Below are 19,397 nucleotides of genomic sequence, written 5' to 3' on the forward strand. Positions count from 1 at the left end.
GGGGAGCGCATCCAGGCATCCGCAGCCGAAGGGCCGTCAGAGGAAGGAGGCGAGGGCGAAAGGGAGCTGCTGCTGCTGCTGCTGCTGCTGCTGCTGCGCGGGGCCGGGATGGGCTGCGGCGGGAGCCGCGCCGATGCCATCGAGCCGCGCTATTACGAGAGCTGGACCAGGGAGACGGAGTCCACTTGGCTGACCAACACGGACGCCGCCGAGCCTCAGCAGCAGCCGCTGCCCGCCGCCGGCCCGGAGAGCGGCGACGCCGACGCCGGCCTGAAGAGCCCCGGTGAGTCGGGAAAGCGCGGGGTGGAGGGTCGCCCTTCCGTCGCCACTGCGGCTGGCTGCCGAGCGGAGCCCCCGCCGCCGGGTCCCTCCCCGTCCCCATCGCCTCCGTCGGAGCCTCGGAGCCGGACTGGGATCCTACTGGGAAGGAGGCAGGGAAAATAGCCGCCTTGCTTTGCATCGCCCCAGGCAAATGCTTGGGGTTGCCTTGGTACCTTCCCTTTGCTCGCCTAAGAAAAGTCGTGGCTCTGCTGCCTAGGTGGCAATTTAGGCAAGGAATCTTGAGTTCCCCTCTTTGGGACGCTGCTTTCTGAACTGTCCCACGGGCAGCAGGTACTCTTCTCCCAGAAAGAAGGGGGTGGGTGGGTGGGAAACTGAAGGCAGCCTACCTTGACCGCACATGGTTGCCTAGGATTAATTTAGCCATAATTTACAATTTGCAAATTTGGGGGCTTCTTGTGATAGGGCTATAAATTCATTGCACGTTTGCCAGTTGGATTTAATTCTAGGCCAGTATTTCTCAACCTTGGCGATTTTAAGATGAGTGGACTTCAACTCCCCAAATTTCCCAGCCAGTATAATGATGACGGGGGAATTCTGGGAGGTGAAGTCCACACACCTTAAAATTGCCGAGGTTGAGAAACATTCTAAAATATGGTTGACTAGATTGCAACTGATATATAAACATAGTCAGGGCTCACCTTATGATACCTTAAATAGCTTGGGCACCGCATGTATCTCTAGCTTTTTATGTTTCTATCTCTCTATCCCTGTCACGGGGATCCTTGAGAATAGTCATTCATCTCTTTGAAACCCTTAAGATGCAAGCAGTGTGCAAGATAGTATCAGCTCTTCTTCCTCCACTGACATAATTAGCAATTCTTCTCAGGCCACTTTCAAATATAGAATAGAATAGAATAGAATAGAATAGAATAGAATAGAATAGAATAGAATAGAATAGAATAGAATAGTTGGAAGGGACCTTGGAGGTCTTCTAGTCCAACCCCCAGTTTAGGCAGGAAACCCTATGCCATTTCAGACAAATGGTTATCCAGTCTCTTCTTAAAAACTTCCAGTGTTTTTAAGTTGCATTCACAACTTTTGGAAGCAAGTTGTTCCACTGATTGTTCTAACTGTCAGGAAATTTCTCCTTAGTTCTAAGTTGCTTCTCTCCTTGATTAGTTTCCATCCATTGCTTCTTGTCCTGCCTTCAGGTGCTTTGGAGAATAGCTTGACTCCCTCTTCTTTGTGGCAGCCCCTGAGCTATTGGAACACTGCTATCATGTCTCCCCTAGTCCTTCTTTTCATTAAACTAGTCATACCTAATTTATTTATTTATTTTATTTCATTTATTTTATTTCAAATTTATATACCGCCCTTCTCCCTGAGGACTCAGGGCAGTGTACAGCCAGATAAAAACATATAATACAAACATTAAAAACAATTAAAAGAAATATCTCTGTTTGGCCCCAAATTTAAAAACACAAAACCAATTAAAATTATTAAAAGAATTTGTTAAGCCAGCAACTGTTCTTTATATGTTTTAGCCTCCAGTCCCCTAATCATCTTTGTTGCTCTTCTCTGCACTCTTTCTTAGAGTCTCAACATCTTTTTTACATTGTGACAACCAAATGAGTGCCAGCGATTGTCTAAATAACCTCTGCTCTATAAATGTTTGTAGCTAAAACAAAATCTTACACTGAGGTTAGATGGTTTCATGATTAGCAGAGCTGTACTACCAGATGCTACTGGCATGAACTGAAATCCAGCATAAACTATGAAATATTATTAAAACTTGCTCAATGCAAGGATAATTTTCCACACTTATACTTCACTAATGTGAAACAGATAGCCTGGCCCCAAAGAGTACCTTGCCTTCAAAATGAGCCCGTACTCGTGATTTTCCTTGTACTGCTTTTTAAAAAACGTTTATCTCACCTATAGGTAGTCCTCAACTTATGACTGGTCACTTAGTGACTGTTTGAAGTTACAATAGCCAAAAGATATTTATGACCTGGATCTGAAATTCCAATGGCCACCCCCCCCACCAGTCACCTGACTGAATTTTGGGCATCTGGCAACCAGTACAGTTTTATGGCTGTTTGCAGCATTCCATGGTCACATGATTGCAATTTACATTATTTTTGCTCAAAACTAAGATATACTTCTGGCTTCTAGCAAAAATGCCACAGGGAAAATAATGGGTTTATTAAAAACTGTTGCAAAAAAATTAATTGTCAGGTCTAATTATGGTTGTGAGGACTACCCATTTAAGATTTTTAAAGCATAATTCTGAATATTATTAAATCTTCACTAAAGGAACAATTTTCTGGAACTGCAAGATGTCCTTATTTTTAAAGTATTGTCACTGCTTATATACAAGTTATATAGGTACATGCTGGAAGATATTTCAGAATATAAATATATATTTTATCAAGCAGCTGTGTAATGTAGAAATATTAATATTTTCATAAGACATGAAATATGGTGGAGTGGCAAAAGTGTTTTGATTGAGAAAGCATATATGTACCATAAGATAAGAACAGGGATCACAAAAAAAGACTAACAATTTGTTCAAAATAAAAAGTGTTCCTTAACAATACTTTAAAAAAGCTATCCAAGACCCCAAATGTTCATAATATTGTAAGATAAATTTTAAGTTGGATGTTTGATTTGTGTTCCAATGTGTCACTTACGTTGTGAAAGTGTCTAGAATTTTGGAAGTTGTAAGAACTTTGGAAGAACTCTTATAGGAGATGACTCCTATAAGAAGCTGAAAAAAGTTTGAAAGTACATTATGAATCCTTATTTAAGATTTTTCACCCCATGCCAAAAACTATCCCATTGAATTGTGTAGCACAAAATAATCTGGCTGACTTTCCACATTTGACTGTCTTGTGCCAAACACTTCCATAAAAACAGAGTCTGATTGTTCATGTGAAAATTCATCTGTACAAAAGAGAACCAGATAGGCAGAGATAAACACATCTGAACATCTTTAGATATTTCTTTTGGCTTCATTTTCTTTGTTCCCCAATTGTTGTTTATTACTCATGCATTGAGGATTATTGCTGAGCTGTGATCAGATCTAACATATTGGAAGAATGTTTTGTATGATCTATTGACCTGTTTGAAAAACATTTTATTCATTTGGCTTAGCCCACTATACCACCTTTGTAAAGCTTGTTTGGGTCGAAGAATTCCGCTTTCTGACATTAACTTTTAACACCAGAGATAGGATTGTATTTTCCCCCTCTACTGCAGATAGGCTAGAGGAAAATATCAATCTGCCCTAATCAGAAAAGGAGTCCTTTGTAGGTAACATTTTTATGCGATTCTTTCAAAGCATAATCTCAAATTGTTTGGTTTTCCAACAACTATCTGTATATTAATCTTTGTATGTGGATCTAAAATGGAAGTTTAAGAATTTAACACAGATAAAAGTAGAATTGGATTTTTTTTTCTTTTTGTGGACGTATTAGTCTTTGTGAATTTGTCATAACAATGCACAATGTTGCTGTATATATAAAATAATGTTCTTTCTTTACCATTATTGGTTGTCAGTCTAGACCAGGGGTGTCAAACTCGATTGTGTTGAAGGCCTCATCAGGGTTGTGTTTGACCTCAGGGTGGGGCATGGCCAGCTCGATGTCACTCCTGTCGGGGGCGCCTGAGAGGGCTCGAGAGCTCTGCCAGTGAAAACAGGCTCCTGAGCTCCGTTTTCGGCTGCCACGGTATCCTGCAACCCTCTGCCAGTAAAAACAGAGCTCGGGAGGCCCTCATGTGCCCCCACAAGCTCCATTTTCACTGGCAGAGGGTTGCAGGAGGCCATCGCAGCCAAAAAGGGAGCTCAGGAGTCCATTTTCGCTGGGAGAAGCATTGTGGGCCGGTCCTTCGCTGTTTCCAGGGCAGCCCGGTGGAACATATCTACAGTAAGTACCCCGGGGGCCAGATCCGGCCCCCGGGCCTTGAGTTTGACACCCCTGGTCTAGACTCTACACTAAAATAGTGTTCTGCCTGGCTTGGAAAAACACTTTTTCTTGTTCCAAAGAATAGAATATAAAGGGTGGTCTGAATATCCTGAACAATCAATAACATCTCCTGTCTGCTTTTGTAGCTGCTGCTATCACTTGCAAAAAGTAATATTGACTTTAATTTCTCCAGAAGATGTTTTAGAACCAAAAACAAATATTGTAAGAGATATATTACCTTTATCAACAGCTTTTGCTTTGTACAGGGAACCTGAACTGATGGTTATCCTAACTTAGCCTGATTTTTAAAAAAAATGCACACAAGGGGTACATGAAATCATTATAATAGGCTGAAAACATTCATACTATAATCTTCCTGATTATGGCCAACATTGCTTTTTCTTTGGTTGGTAGTAGTAGCTGAGATATCTATAATATTATCATTTTGCTGTCCGTAATGCACATATTTAACAGTGTACAGGATGATAATTATATATTATTGGCTTGCTTTCTTAGATATTCCGTGGAACCTATTCTCCAGCTCAAAATCACCCAAAACAATTTGAACTGGTGAATAACAGAATGTACCAGGAATTCATCGCTATGTCATCCCCAATGGGATGCTTAAACATCTCCAGGAAAGAAGAGTACACCCTTTCTCAAGGAAGATTTTGGGGAAAACAGCTCGTACCATTAGAGTTTTCCTGATACCCAATTGGAATTTACTTCCTTGTAATTTAAGTCATTTTTTTCTTTTCTGAAACATCTTCGAAGAATTGTGCCTTATCTTCTTGAAGACAGCTACCCTGTCTCTCCACAGTCTTTTCCAAGCTAAATATATCCAACAGCTTCAACTGTTCCTCATAAATTTTTCTTTCCAGGTTGTTCTTCTTTGGATACCTTCCAGTTTATCAACATCCTTCCTAAAATTTGGTGCACGGAAGTGGACACAATATTATAGGTGAGGTCTGAGCAATATTTTAGATGCAGGATGGAAAGGAATAATGATTTTTCTTGATTTTGACACTGCTGTTGATGGAGCCTAAGATTGCGTTTTCCTTTTTTTTGCTGTTGTGTCACTGTTGGTTAACAGTTTGTTATCCACCAAAATACTCAGACCCAGCAATACCCAGCATGATTCCCCCCCATCCTATACTCATATCTTTGATTTTTTTTTTCTATCCAAAGATAAGTATACATTTATCTTGGTTGAAATTTAGCTGATTAGTTTCTGCCCATTGTCCCAGCTGGTCAATATACTCTATACTTGTGCAAATTTGATAATACTTTCTAACCCCACATTTATGTCCTTTATAAATATGGTGAACAGCAGAGGGCCTAAAATGGTATCCTATTTGACACTTGCCTTAAACCTACACAGAGCTAGTGACATATCTTTGTTGGGATGATTATTCAACCAGTTTTATAGCTGTCCAATGATAGCATAGTCCAGACCCCATTTGCTTTTAAAACTGTTGGAATACTTAGTGAAACTCTGACTTCCACCTGCCAGTATCTTTTTTTTTTCTTTTTGCCCAAGGATTCTAGATCACACAATGCATTCTAAAAAAATAACAACAGAGAGGAATGCTAGGCCCATCCTCACTATGCAACATATTCATCCACCAAGAGGAGAGAAATCACATAAAAAGGAAACTAGCTAGACATAGCAGTGCAGCTTTTTACCAGGATAGAGTTGCAGATAACAGCCAGTGGGGGAAAAGCTGGAGAAAAAACAAGTCAAAACACATAAAAGATATGAGAATTGTCAAAAGCCAAAGCAGACAAGGCAAAGCACACCAAGTACTTGTTACTGGCAGAGCTCCTTACTATAATTAAGTTTAATGGCACCTGGAGTATTTTTTATAATTATCGGATTCTAAATATGCTTTGAATCCCTTGAAGAAAGCAGATCCTTGATTCTAATCACTTTGATTTTTTCCCCTCTCTTTCTCTTGTGACTTTGGGATTATTTATTGTAAATTGGATCTTTCCTTTCAGCTGTCCCCTGGGAGTCATTTCAAAGGCTGCTCCTGTATGTTTTTTGAGAGGTTTTCATTCAATGAGCCAATTATTCAGGTGGTTTTTATTTTTTATATTATTTTCAGATGGAAAATGAAATGGGTACCACTAACAAAAGGCCTTTGGTGGATGCTGATTATTTTCCCTGAGGCGTCCTGTTGGGTTTCGATTAGAACAGAGCTATAAATTAAGTTAGATAAATGACATAAGATTGTAGAGTACATCTTTTTGTTGCAATAAAACCACATGATAACAAGCTGATTTATCCTCTCCATTGTAATAATGCATTTTAGTTCTGTCATCTCCCAAACAGTGCTAGTAATCATGTCTCCTTTTCTTTTGATTTTCTGTTTTTTTTTCTGGAGTACTGCTAGTTCTAGTATGCACTAAGTGCTTTCTTGGTTCTAGTGTTTTGCCCTCAGCATATTTGCTTTGCAGCATGTGATTCTTTATCTATAGTGTATTTCTGTTGACTTACAGCAAGTAACTAGGTTGTACCTGGAGATTCATTGGCAATAGGCAAACTCTACAAAGGTAGCCATTTCTGTCCTTAATTGCTGAATATGTTTTGCAAGTATAAACTTTGATTTGTTCTGCAATCTCTTTGTGGAAGCTTTATATAACTGAAGTGGCACCACGGCAGAAGATTGCAGGGACTAGTTATTTACTTTTTGTTGTGAACGTAAGTAATTTGGGAAATACGTCATGTAAGGGAAATTAATGATTTTTCTCCCAGTACGTCCTGGCTATTTACAACTTTAAGTGATCAATAACTGACTCAAAATCACTTCTAATTCAACTGAGCCATTTCAGTTTAAGGAAAATGTGGGTTTCACAACCTAACCGCCTACCTGCAGCACCCAGAATATGTGACTTGTAATATTCCCATTATCTAAAAGATGTTGCTTAAGCAGCCATATTTTTAAATTGTTCCCCTACCTCTCCTGGAGCCTAGGATTGTCATGTGCAACAGCTTTGTTTCCCTTTGTTTGAAGACAAACAGTACATAATAAAAGCATCCGTGAAGGAAGTCATTATTATTTCTTCTTGTTTTCTTCCACAAAACTTGAGAGCCAAGTGACTTGTTTAATTTCTTCAGAAGGTCTATGCAGGAGAAGTAAAAACATGTACTGAATACAGTCACATCTGAAACACGGCAAATAAAGGTTTGTATTCTGTGTGTAACATCCTATTGATATATTAAGTAATATTTCTTTAGCTAGGCTTGTCATTAAAACACATCCCCAAACAATTGACAAACCCAACAAAAATGAGAAAAGTGAACAATAGTGACCAGATATTGGTTACTGAGGTTTTTCATTCTTCTCTAGTTAGCATTTTTCTCCTTTGACTTTAATTAATATACTGTACAGAAAGGAAAGAGAAAGAATAAAATAATTAGCATAGTGAAGGGGAGAAAAAACTAATGCAATTACCACAAGATAAATTGTGTATATAAGGGCTTTTTGTACATAAAGGATCATTTGACCCTTTATGACCACTCTTAGACTGCAAATTTGCTTTCGTGAGGTAATGGGAATCCTTCCATGTAATCCAGATGACCATAAGATGGCAGAAAAGAGTTGGGGTGTTGCCATTACCGTCCTTCTGGAATTTTGTGGCTCAGACACAATTGCTTTAATTTAAGGAACAAATACACAGCTATCATATACACACACTCACTCATTTTAATAGTTCCAGTAATGTAAGGCTGTATATTTTTTCATAAAAGATATATGTCTACATTTATTATCCTGAGTTAACATTTCTCTTTTAACAATATAGTGCATAAGATTGCCCTGCTGCTTGTGAAAATCTGCATCAAATTGAGTAACGAAACAAACAAAAATATCAAAATAACGGTTTGTGTGCACTTCATGCAATCATCAATATCTCTGTACAATCTTATTTCTTTAATCACAGAACGCAGCATGAGTCACTCTCAAAATTGCTCTAAATTTTTCATGTGGTCATCATGATTCACAGATATGTACAAAGCATAATTTTCTATACCTTATTGTCCTGTCCTTTGAGCACCACGCGGGCTCTAGAAATGGCTCTTGCTAACCACCACATTTGACTGACTGCCAGTGTGTTATGAATTTTGAGTCTTTCCACAAAATTTTATTTTTTTTATTCTTGCTAAATTGTTGAGTTACTGTATTTGGCCATGAAATCATCTTTATACATTTTATAGTTAGAATAGCTAGAAAACTGTCTGATGAGGAGGAGGTTGGAGTCGAGAGGAACCAAAAGGAAGAAGCAGGGAACAAAAGGAGCTTACACTAGAAATATTGTTGGTGTCCTTCAGAAATCTCAGGGTAGTGATCAGGATCTAGAGGCAGGGGAACAAAAGGTGCTAAGGTGGAACAAAAATTGAAGGCAAATAATTCAGGAACCAAACGATGAAAATTCAGGATCTGCTGAGTGAACAGCACTGAGGATGGATAGTATGCCTCTTGTCGGCTCTTAGTCAGCTTACTGTACAAGTAGTCCTCAAATTTCAACCACAATTGAGCCAGGGATGGGCTTCAAAAATTTTAGGAAGGGGTTCTCTGCCCAGTTGCTGGGTGGGCGTGGCCATGGTGGGTGTGGCCTAGTCAGCCTCCTGCACAACGGTGGGGGGTAGGGTGTTTTTGTTCCCCCGGGCTCTGGAGGCTTTCCTTGAGCCTCCGGGAGGGTGACAACAGCCTCCCCAGACTCCGGAAGCTGGAAACGGGCCCGTTTCCGGCCTTCCCAAACTTTCGGTAGGCCCGTTTTTTACCCTCCCTCAGCCTCCGTGCCAGGGCCGGATTTAGATGAAAAGAGGCCCTAGGCTATTCCACTTATGAGGCCCTTTCACCTATAGTGAAAGTGTAATTTTAATTTTGCTAACAATTTGAATGTAGGCCCCTCTTGATCTTGAGGCCCTAGGCTGAAGCCTAGTTAGCCTATAGGAAAATCCGGCCCTGCTCCGTGCACACCCTGCACTTACCTGCATCCAAAACGGGCTGTGTGGGGACTCCTGGGTGGAGCAGGACGGGTGGGGCCAGCAAGGAGTGGGATTTGGGGCTTCTCCGAACTGCACAGAATCTTAGCTAGAGGTTCTCCTGAACCCCTGCGAACCCCCAGCAGCCCACCTCTGAATTGAGCCCAAAATTTATGTTGTTAAGTGAGTTTTGCCCTATTTTATGATTTTTCTAGCCACAGCTGTTAAGTGAATCACTGCAGTTGATAAGTTAGTAACACAGTTGTTAAGTGAATCTGGTTTCCCCATTGACTTTGTCGGAAGGCTGCAAAAGCTGTTCACATGATCCTGGGACACTGCAACCGTCATAAATATGAACCAGTTGCCAAGCATCCGAATTTTGATCACATGAACATGGGGATGCTGCAATGGTGTGAAAAATGGTTATAAGTCACTTTTTTCAGTGCTGTTGAAACTTTGAACGGTCACTAAATGAATTGTTGTAAGCCGAGGACTACCTGTATTTCTGTTCTTAGAGCCTAGGACCAGAGATGCGAGTTCTGGCATCATATCTCCAGTTATTGCTACTTCTGGAGGAGAATTTGCCCCCAGCTTGTCCTGAGAATTAGCTGTGAAGAGGTACCAGCTCTTCCATCCCATTAGAAGACTTAAAGTCCTGAAATAATACTCAATTTATGCTGTTGAAGTGTCCTTGTCCTGGACTCGCTACTCGGGAACCATGTGGTTCTATGGAAAGCAATCCAGGCAGTTAACATTTCTTGCCATTCAATAAAGGAGACAGTATTCCATCAACTAAACTTTACTCAACACTGCAAGATCCGGTAAAATTAGGAGAAAATTAACAATGGCATGATTACAACATGATTACATAATAATTAGCAGCCATGCTCCATAGAAGAGGCCATGTGCTCCTGGCTACAATGTGGCCTACTTACTGTCTAGGCCAGGGGTCACCAACCTTTCAGACCTCAGGGACCACTACATACATAATTTTAAATCCCGCGGACCACTAATGTGATCTGCCTAATGACCAGCTGGGTGGGCATGGCTATGTGGTCATGTGACTGGGTGGGTGTGGCCAACTCGATGTCACTCACGTTGGGGGCGCCTCGCCAGCCTCTACTCACCCCTCCCTTCCCAGCCACTCCTCGCCTCCCCCCCGGGCTCTTTAGGGCCCCAACAAAAAGCAGTTGTTGGAGCTAAGCAGCCACCATCAGAAAGAGTTGGCAAAACAGCTCATTTCAAATTGGATCTGGCCAAGAAGGAGGCTTAGCAGAAGCACCTCACTGAGGACTATGAGCATAGGCTTTCCAAGTAGAGGGAAGACCTGTGGGAGTGCAAGGCCAGGTACAGGCACCTGGAGGCTCAGCCAGTTCCAGGTCATGATGTAGTCTCACTGGAACAAGGTCCTCCGGCTCTTTGCCATCAGCAGCACTTCCCTCCAGTCTTCGCCCAAAACCCCACAGCAGGAGGCTGAAGCAGACCCCAAGGCGGAATTTCTGTCCCCCTCCAACCTACACAAAAAGACCCCAAAGGGGGAGACTCTCTGTAGCAACACGAACGCTGATTGCACGTATCTGTCCTAGGGGCCGAAGATCCCTGATTAAGCGCAATATAAAAAATGTGAATAATTTCTCTGTGGACCACCAAAATTTTCTCGTGGCCCACCAGTGGTCCATGGACCACCAGTTGGTGACCGCTGGTCTAGGCCAAAAACATATTAAACCCCTATACCCCCTCAGGGCTTAAACTGCCTAAAGGTGTGTCAGGATACGTTACTCACCCATAAGACTCTCAGATGGGTTGGATTGCAGCTGAAAAACTCTCGAGTGGCTTCTCTGAATGGAAGATGGAGGATGGAATGGCCTCACTTCCCTTCTCTTTCCCATCAATACTTGTAACAGAAGTGACGAGACAGGAAAAGGGAAAGTAAGTAATAATCCTTAAACACTTCCCTATGAAGGGAACATGCTGCACCTCCTTTGGCCAGCAAGGTCAGGGTTGCCAAGCTTACTTATAAGCTAGCTAAACAAAAAGAAATTAACCCATCCTACCAGAGCACCAAATGCTCTGGGGACAAAACAGTCCTACTGTACTGACTGTTGCTGAAGTACATGGATGTCAAACTCGATTTCATTGAGGGCCGCATCAGGGTTGTGTTTGACTTCAGGAGGCCGAGTTGGCGTGGCCGGAATGGACATGGCGAGGTCAATGTGCTGCAGCCCTCTGCCAGCGAAAACAGCCCGGGAGGGCCACGTGTGGCCCTTCCGAGCTCTGTTTTCGCTGGCAGAGGCATTGTGGGCTGGTCCTTCATTGTTTCCAGGGTGGCCCCACAGGCCAGATCTAAGCACCTTGTGGGCCTTGAGTTTGACACACTGTAGATTTTGATCTCAAAGCTCTGGCTTTCATTATCTTTTGACTTTTCTTATGTTCTCAAGCATAATTATTTGGTTTTATTTATTTCCTGGGTATATCTCAATGTTCTGACTGCCATTTGACTGGTTTTCATTGTTTTCTGCCCCCCTGGTCAAGTATTTTATAAGAAAATATAGCAGCTCTGTCTGTCCATTTCTTCTCCAGTTCTCGCATGGCGTTCTCCATGTTAATGTCAAAGCCATTTGATCAATACCTACTTGACTGCAAATTGCTGACCTTGTTTTTCTGTTGACTAAGTGGATAAATACACCTGGTGTGCTTCCAAAGGATCTTTTTTTTTTTTTTTTTGGTAATGCACAGGGACAAAGTCTTTTGCCTCAACTTGTTGTTTTTACGAATTGTTCTATTGTCTTTTCTTTTGAATAACAGTTCAGGTAGTCCTTGACTTACAACCATTCATTTGTTTTGAATGGTGACTGCTTGAAGTTAAAGTGGCGCTGAAAAAAGTGACTTATGGCCAGTTTTCACACTTGTGACTGTTGCAGCCTTCCTGACGATCACGTGATCAAAATGTAGGCTTGGCAACTGGCATGTATTTATGACAGTTGTGTTGTCTCGGGGTCACGTGTTCACCATTTGTAAACTACCAAGCTGGATTCTGAAAAGCAAAGTCAATGTGAGAAGCCAGATTCACTTAATGGCCACACAATTCACTTAACAACAGCAGTGATTCACTTAATAACGGTGGCAAAAAAGGTCATAAAATGGGGCAAACTTAACAACTGCCTTGCTTGGCAATGGAAATCTTTGGTTGTGGTTTTAAGTCAAGGACGACCTTGTATTGTTTTGCCTCTATTCTTTCCAAGCCCTTCAACAGTGTTGGAGCATGGATGGCATGTATATACATATTGAAAAGGCCACTGTCTTTTGCAAGAGTTGTTCCTATTTTCAGAGTATGGAATGGCCTCAGTCTTTCCTCTCAAGAGATTTTAAAATCTGTCTTCACTGCTGTAAACATGTCCGTGGGGAGTGGTTTTCTACCAGGAGACCATCCTTCTGTTCCAAAGACGAGGAGAAGCTTATTTCTGTTACTGTGTGAAGCGCTCACCATCCCAAATTTTGGATCACAAAGTTTTGTTTTGTTTTTACAAATACCCTAGAATTTCAGGAGGTTGACTCAGCCTTCCATCCTTCCGAGGTGGGTAAAATGAGGAGCCAAATTGCTGAGAACAATATGCTGATTCTGTAAACCGCTTAGAGAGGGTTGTAAGGGTCTTATTGCTATTGCTATCTCACTTGGCTAAGTCATTTCTTATCATTTGCTAAGTCAATAGGCAAATATCTATGCAAACACTTGGCGTCTACATATGAAGGGGAGAAGAGCTATAAGAATATGTAAATGTAATGTAATGAATCTTATGTTAATTTTATCATGGACAAAGCATCCTTTTATAAAACAGAATAATTTTGTCAATTTTCTTTTCAGCTGAAGAATACCATATGTAAACTAGTAACAAATATTTTGGCTTTCACTCTGCAATTTTGTGTTTTCAGGAATTTTAGAGGACAGCAAATCAACCCAGACCTGCATGGCAAAATCTTCAATTTCAAGTGGCACGGCTATTCCCGAAAAAAGAGCTCATTGTGCTACACAGTGTACAAAATTATCAACTCACACCACTGGAAATGCAGCCCAGAAGCCACAAAATAGCTTTAAAACCTCAGAGGTGAGTGTAGGATTACATTCTGTTTATGTGGCGAAATATTAATTGTACAAAACCTAAACCAAATTCAAAGGCTTCCTGACCACCCTCACTGCTGTTCCACTACTGTGTTTAAAAACCTTTGTGAATTCTAAAGGTAAAACAATTTTGCCATTAGGTACTTCGTGATGTGGTTTTATGTTGCTATAGCAACTGGATTGAAGGAGTAGAGAAGGCAAGTTCTAAACAACACAGATGGCAAAACACAAGGCCCAGGAGCAGGATCCCAAACCTTTTAAGAGCAGGAAGTCAAGGATGAGAAGAGAATGATGGCTGTCTTGAGGCCAGGAGTCGGGAGGCAGAATGAAGCAAAAATTTCTGCCAGTGTGAAAATTGGTACCAACAATTGGCATCAATACATACAGCAAGGTCCTTAGAGCAATAGTCATTTACAAAACCCACCACCTTTATTGCAGCTGCCAATCAACTGGTGCAGAGAAACAATAGACGTAGCTCCCTGAAACAGGTGGTAGTGTGACACCAGTCAATCCTCAAATGGTGCAGAACAATCCTGCAGAAGGGCCTTTACTCAAGTGCAATTAAGCTCTACAGTATTTCTGCAGTTTTAAGGAAGAAAAGTATTCAGCTAGGCATTTCTCCCTCTCTCCACAATTATCCTTTATGTTCAGATCTTCTCAGGATGAAGGAGGCAAAGGGTTAATTTTCTCCACTATTATAGCCAGATTCAGTTAGAATTAATTTGTATAAAAACTCTGTTTTTTTTCTTCAGAGGACTAAACAGCAAAGCCTTGTCACACATAATGTTTTCAGGCGGATCGAGAATATAGTATGATTCTAAATGTGTTAAAATGCTGAGCCATTCCATTTTCTAAGAATGGCATTATGCAGTGCATCCTTGACATTATTGAAGGAAGGGGTGGGAAAAATGTTATTTATTCTCCCCATAAACTATTTCCATTTATAAGTATTGATTGCTCTTTTACCATCTTGTACAGTTATTTATTGAGAGCAACCAAGATGTTAAGAAGGCTGGAAACGAAATGATAGGGAGAATGCTTGGAAGCCATTGAATGTGTTTAGTCTGTAGAAAAAAGGCTGTGAAAAGACATGATAATTGTCTTCTACTATAGTCTTACTATAGTCCTACTCTCTGAGGGATTAGCATATCCTTCTGAGGAATTCTTCAGAGCTGTTTGAGAAGACAAAGCAAGAAATAATAGGTTATTTACATAATAATATGTAAGTAGATCTCAGTTAGACATCAAGCAATATGTTCTAATAGTAACAGTTTGATGAATAAGTGTTACTATTAGAACATATTGCTTGATGTCTGAGACCTAAGTTCAATTACTTTGAAGCCAAATTGCTTGTGAAGAAGTGACTTTAAAGATAATTTTAAAAGCCCAGTTAGTCATCTCTGAGGTATGATGTATAGGTGGTCCTCGACTTACAACAGTTCATTTAGTGATGGTTTGAAGTTACAACGGCACTGAAAGAAGTGACTTACAACCATTTTTCACACTTATGACCATTGCAGCATCTCTATGGTCACATGAGCAAAATTCAGATGCTTGGCAACTGACTCATATTTATGATGTTTGCAGTGTTATGTGATCATCTTTAGTGACCTTCTCACAAACAAAGTCAATGAGAAAGCCAGATTCAATTAACAACTGCGTTACGTTACTAAATGTAATAACTGCAGTGATTCAACTTAGCAACTGTGACACGAAAGGTCGTAAAATGGGACAAAACTCATTTAACAAATGTCTCACTTAGCAACACAAATTTTGGGCTCAATTGTGGTCGTTAAGTCGAGGACTACCTATAGTAGTACTGCACTGGGCTAAACTAGATGATATTTGAGGTCCCTGGTAACTTTTTACATTCTGTGATTGTTTTCTGAACTAAAAAGCTCCACATCTTTTATAGCTTTCATTCTCCCATGCCCACTCAGAAAATTGTCAGTTTGTTTTAGGTTTGATTTTTGCAAATTTTGAATTGAAATAATTATATTAATAGGTTATGATACCTAATTTAAGACTAGAACCTAGGAATCATTCAAATTCTAGTGCTGTTAGGAATACTATTTAATCAGTCTCTTTTTTAAAACTGTTCTCCAATCTTGTTTCCCTGTTTAAGCGAGTTACTTCTACAGAATATATTCTAAGCATAAATTATATTTTATAAACTCCTTTTCAAACAGGTTAAATGGGACAAAAAAAGAGCTACAAAAGAAGTTAGTAGTAACACTGCCAAAACAGACAAATACAAACAAATAAATAGCAACAGAAGAGTCGCAAAGAACGGTATCAATTAAGGAAGCACTGAAAAAAGGTGAATGAATTCTGCAATATCTTGCTGCACTTTACCTGACTGCATAATGCAGGGATCTGGAATTTCAACGCTGATGTTATGCTGAATGTGGCGGACAACTGATGCTGAGTGCCTTTGGAAAAACGATGGACTTTTATTAGCTCTGCAGTTCTGTCAGCACTGGAAGCTTGAATACTTTTTCTTGTCCTGTACTTGATGAGCTTGGCCATCAATTAGGAAGTAACTGGTTTGATTTTTACTTTGCCACTAGCTAAGTAACTAACTCATGGTAACTTAAGTTAATTTCCTATGAAGAAAAATATAAATCAAATGATCCAGGGACGCTAGAAAAACTTCTCAGAAATTAGGGCTACATGCAACATAAATTTTCATACAATCAGGTATTGATTGATTGATTGGCTGATTGATTCATTATGTGCCATCAAGGTAGTGTGGACTCTTAAGAGACCACAAAGACAAAATTTTTCCCAGGATGATCCTGGCCTGGTTCTTCAGCTCTTCTGATGGTGCACAGTTATCATCTAGATTAATTCAATTTTAATATTAAATGTTTATTATCTGAAACCAAAATGTGATCACAGCAATCGCTGTATGCAAAATAGCACCCCTCGTGATCCTGTCATTAATGTGCTGAGATACCACAAGAGAGTTCTACTGTACTATGACAGATAACTTGCTGCTACCTAAAATAGATGGCTCAAAATTGTGTCACTGTAAATAACTGTGTGACAGGTGTAAAACATTTAAGAATGCAGTATCCTGCTTGGCCATATAGGAAGCTTGCACTGGGTTGTTGTGCTATAATAGTTAATACTCATTTTTCGGGAAAATCAATTCCCTCTGCCAATGTGCCACAATGTGGCGTGTGCACCACACAGTGTGCCACACAGGACAGGCCTAATTCAACTGTCAGTCTCATTGGCAGCTGTCTAAAACCACAAGTGATTCGTTTTCAAGAATAATTCTCACAAAGTTCCCTGGCATGAAATGAAAAGGAAGAATTGCAACAAACTGTGAATTATATTCAAAGTTGAAATAACCTGTATCCACCAATATTGGGGCGGACGTTTTCTGATTTTCTAACCATTTTTCTATGGTTCAGAAAGCAGGTGCTCTCTGCATTGATAACGAGGAAAATTTCATCTGACCGTGTGATCAAAGCTCAGCTTTGATATTATTTTGATAACAAAAAGCCTGACTGAAAGTCTTGAGTTTCACATTGGCCTCTGCATTTATTCCTGCTGAAAATCATGCTGCTATAAAATAGTAAAATTATGCCAAATGCATTGTTTATTTATTTGTTGTTTTTGTAAGACTACACAATTCAAAAAGAACTCAAGAGTGCCATATAGCAGTGACATGGTTTCGTGTGCTGCTTGCATTCCGTGGATAGGGCTTCACTTGTTTGTGCAGCCTGGTTTCTGGCTCGGAGTGGTGCCAGTCCACGGACGGGGGGTTGGGGACTCCTGCCATATGGGATTTAAAACAGATTTTAAAAATTGACTAAATATGACAATATAGAAAGATAGTTTGATTTCACTTGAAGGGCAACTGATGTAAAGTTCAAAATGCTTAATAGTGATAGAAGATATTTTTGATGGTCACAGCACGAAAAAGTAAGTTTTAGGATGAAATTACATGTGACAGTGTGAGGGAAGTGCATATTTGTTCATGAATTTCCATTTTTCACATTTGCATAATATACACTTCCCCAAGTGTTTAATTCCTGCCCTTGTGGTAAAAATCCTTTTTAACGCACTGTACACTTAATAAGAGCTTCAAATAGAGGGGTGGGGTGGAGAATTATCCCTTGATTGTGTCTTTTCAAAAGAGAAAAAATGTATATACTATATTCGAGTCTCTAATTTCAATGGAGAAGCAGAGCTGTTTTACAGCAAGGCTAAATTTTCCAAGCAGAAGTCTAATCTATAAATTAATAAAATATAAATCAGTAAACAAATTAAGTGACCAGATTACTGGAGAGAATCAAAGCTGAACAATTATCAATGTATTGAATGAGAACCTTAATTAACACAGAAGAGAGACGTTTTGGAAATGTAACTAGAAAAATGTGAACTATTAAAAGAAATTGCTTGATACAGAAATCCAGTGTTTTGAAATCTATATTCAGTTTTTAGTCTTAATTATAGCACTGCAGGATTGCATAAGTGAAAATAACCTTTGAATCATTCTTGGCATTACTTATGTACACCCAAGCTTTAATTCAAATGGTGTGCGTATGTGTGTGTGTAATATACCTACCGGTAATTAGAAAGGAGCCCTGATGCTTCAATAAAGCTTGCACTCAGCATGCATTAATTATTTTCATTTTCCTAGGAATAAGTCTCAGTTGCTTCTGAGCAAGTATACAGTGTCTGGTTTTCTATAGATCACCCCTTATCTGCTAACCTAGACTGTAATCTGTTCACAGGTGAGCCTCTTAAGTCTCATTAAATTTAGTAACCTATTTATCAGACATTGAATTCCAGAACAAATGATGAAGTACCACTGTGGAGGCCTCCAAAATTGACTGAACATAAGAGAGCGAGCTGGCAATTGCACACTCCGTAACTGCAATATTAACATACTCAATACTCTTATGTCTGCTCTTTACATTGGGGCATTTAAATGCCTGCCTGTCTATGCCTGTTTATATGCATACAGATTCTCTGTTGGTCAAAAATCCTGCATAATTAAGGTTTATGCACACATGGGAAATTCATACATAAAACCTATGCTATAAATCTGAAGTGAAGCTGCTTCTGCATGCCTAGACTGAATGCCTAGACTGATGTACCCCCAATACATTGCTCCTCCCCTTTCCCCCACATCACCCAAATTTAAATCCTACATACGTCTAGTCCTGCCAATTTAAAGATGCTGACTTCAGTTCCCAGACTTACTCAGCATGATGGCTAGGAAATTCTGGGAGTTGAAGTCCAAACATCTTCAACTTGTCATGGTTGAGAGATGCTTGGCTAGCAACTTCATGAACTGAGCTGCAATCCATAAAATCTTACGCCTTTTAATAAAATTTGTTAGTCAGAAAAGGTGCTACCAGATTCCTGATTTTACATAGCTGTATAAGGGTGGTGTCATCCTCTGGTGAAGAAATGATCAAATTATTGTTTTATTTAATATAAGAGTTATATCACTTTGATTCAGCCTTCTGGATATACTGGAATACAAACTTCCATCATCTATGCTAGCCTTATTTCTTAGCCATACTGGCTAAATCACATACTAAATCACAATAGGCTGGGAACAGTGAGGTGTGTATTTTAATATATTTGAAGGACATTTGGTTGAGAAAGAATGCTAAGACAGTATAATAGGCATGTTATGTGAGTCACAAAATATTTTTAAAATGAGCAATTTTAATATCTGTTAAGTGATCATAGCAGTCTTTAAGTAGCCTCCAGGAAGACTGAACTGTTGCAGTCATTTGAAGCCAATTATTTGAGCTCCCTGGCCTGCACTCCTCTTTTAAATAAATTCTTGATTGCAAATAACATTCCTTTTATATCAGCATTCAAGTGGCCAATGATAAGTACATACCTGTAAGATTGTCAAGGATCTGTGAAAAATTCCAGCGTTTGAAAGTTAAATACAATCGACTTTCTCTCAGTTTTTACAAAAGAACTTGGAGTGCAATCAGTGAATCGGATCACACTTAAGGCTAAATCTGGGTTTATTAACTAAATCACAATAGGCTAGGTT

General features: G+C 39.9%; 1 protein-coding gene and 1 long non-coding RNA gene across 2 annotated transcripts in view; one reads left to right on the plus strand and one right to left on the minus strand.

Moving 5' to 3' along the window:
- BAALC (BAALC binder of MAP3K1 and KLF4) lies at positions 1-17,782 on the plus strand. Its single transcript, XM_034422148.3, has 3 exons — positions 1-283; positions 13,171-13,343; positions 15,547-17,782. The coding sequence occupies exons 1-3, from the start codon at positions 109-111 to the stop codon at positions 15,658-15,660; spliced, it is 462 nt and encodes a 153-aa protein (XP_034278039.2). The 5' UTR covers positions 1-108; the 3' UTR covers positions 15,661-17,782.
- The window catches only part of LOC117668331 (uncharacterized), a 10,339-nt gene continuing 2,969 nt past the window's right edge, over positions 12,028-19,397 (minus strand). Inside the window, exons 3-4 of the long non-coding RNA XR_004592252.3 lie at positions 15,713-15,789; positions 12,028-14,529 (exon numbers count right to left, since the gene is read on the minus strand). This is a non-coding gene — a long non-coding RNA (uncharacterized LOC117668331). The remainder of the gene's footprint in view (positions 14,530-15,712; positions 15,790-19,397) is intronic.

Source organism: Pantherophis guttatus, chromosome 3, assembly GCF_059756535.1.
Source record: "Pantherophis guttatus breed Tessera chromosome 3, ASM5975653v1, whole genome shotgun sequence".
Classification (NCBI taxonomy): Eukaryota; Metazoa; Chordata; class Lepidosauria; order Squamata; family Colubridae; genus Pantherophis; species Pantherophis guttatus.

Bases quoted from the DNA above. Each gene is read 5' to 3' on its own strand.
- BAALC (XM_034422148.3), top strand. From the start codon at position 109: ATGGGCTGCGGCGGGAGCCGCGCCGATGCCATCGAGCCGCGCTATTAC. The intron at 284-13,170 runs GTGAGTCGGGAA...TTGTGTTTTCAG, and splicing joins CGCCGGCCTGAAGAGCCCCG to GAATTTTAGAGGACAGCAAA. The intron at 13,344-15,546 runs GTGAGTGTAGGA...CTTTTCAAACAG, and splicing joins ATAGCTTTAAAACCTCAGAG to GTTAAATGGGACAAAAAAAG.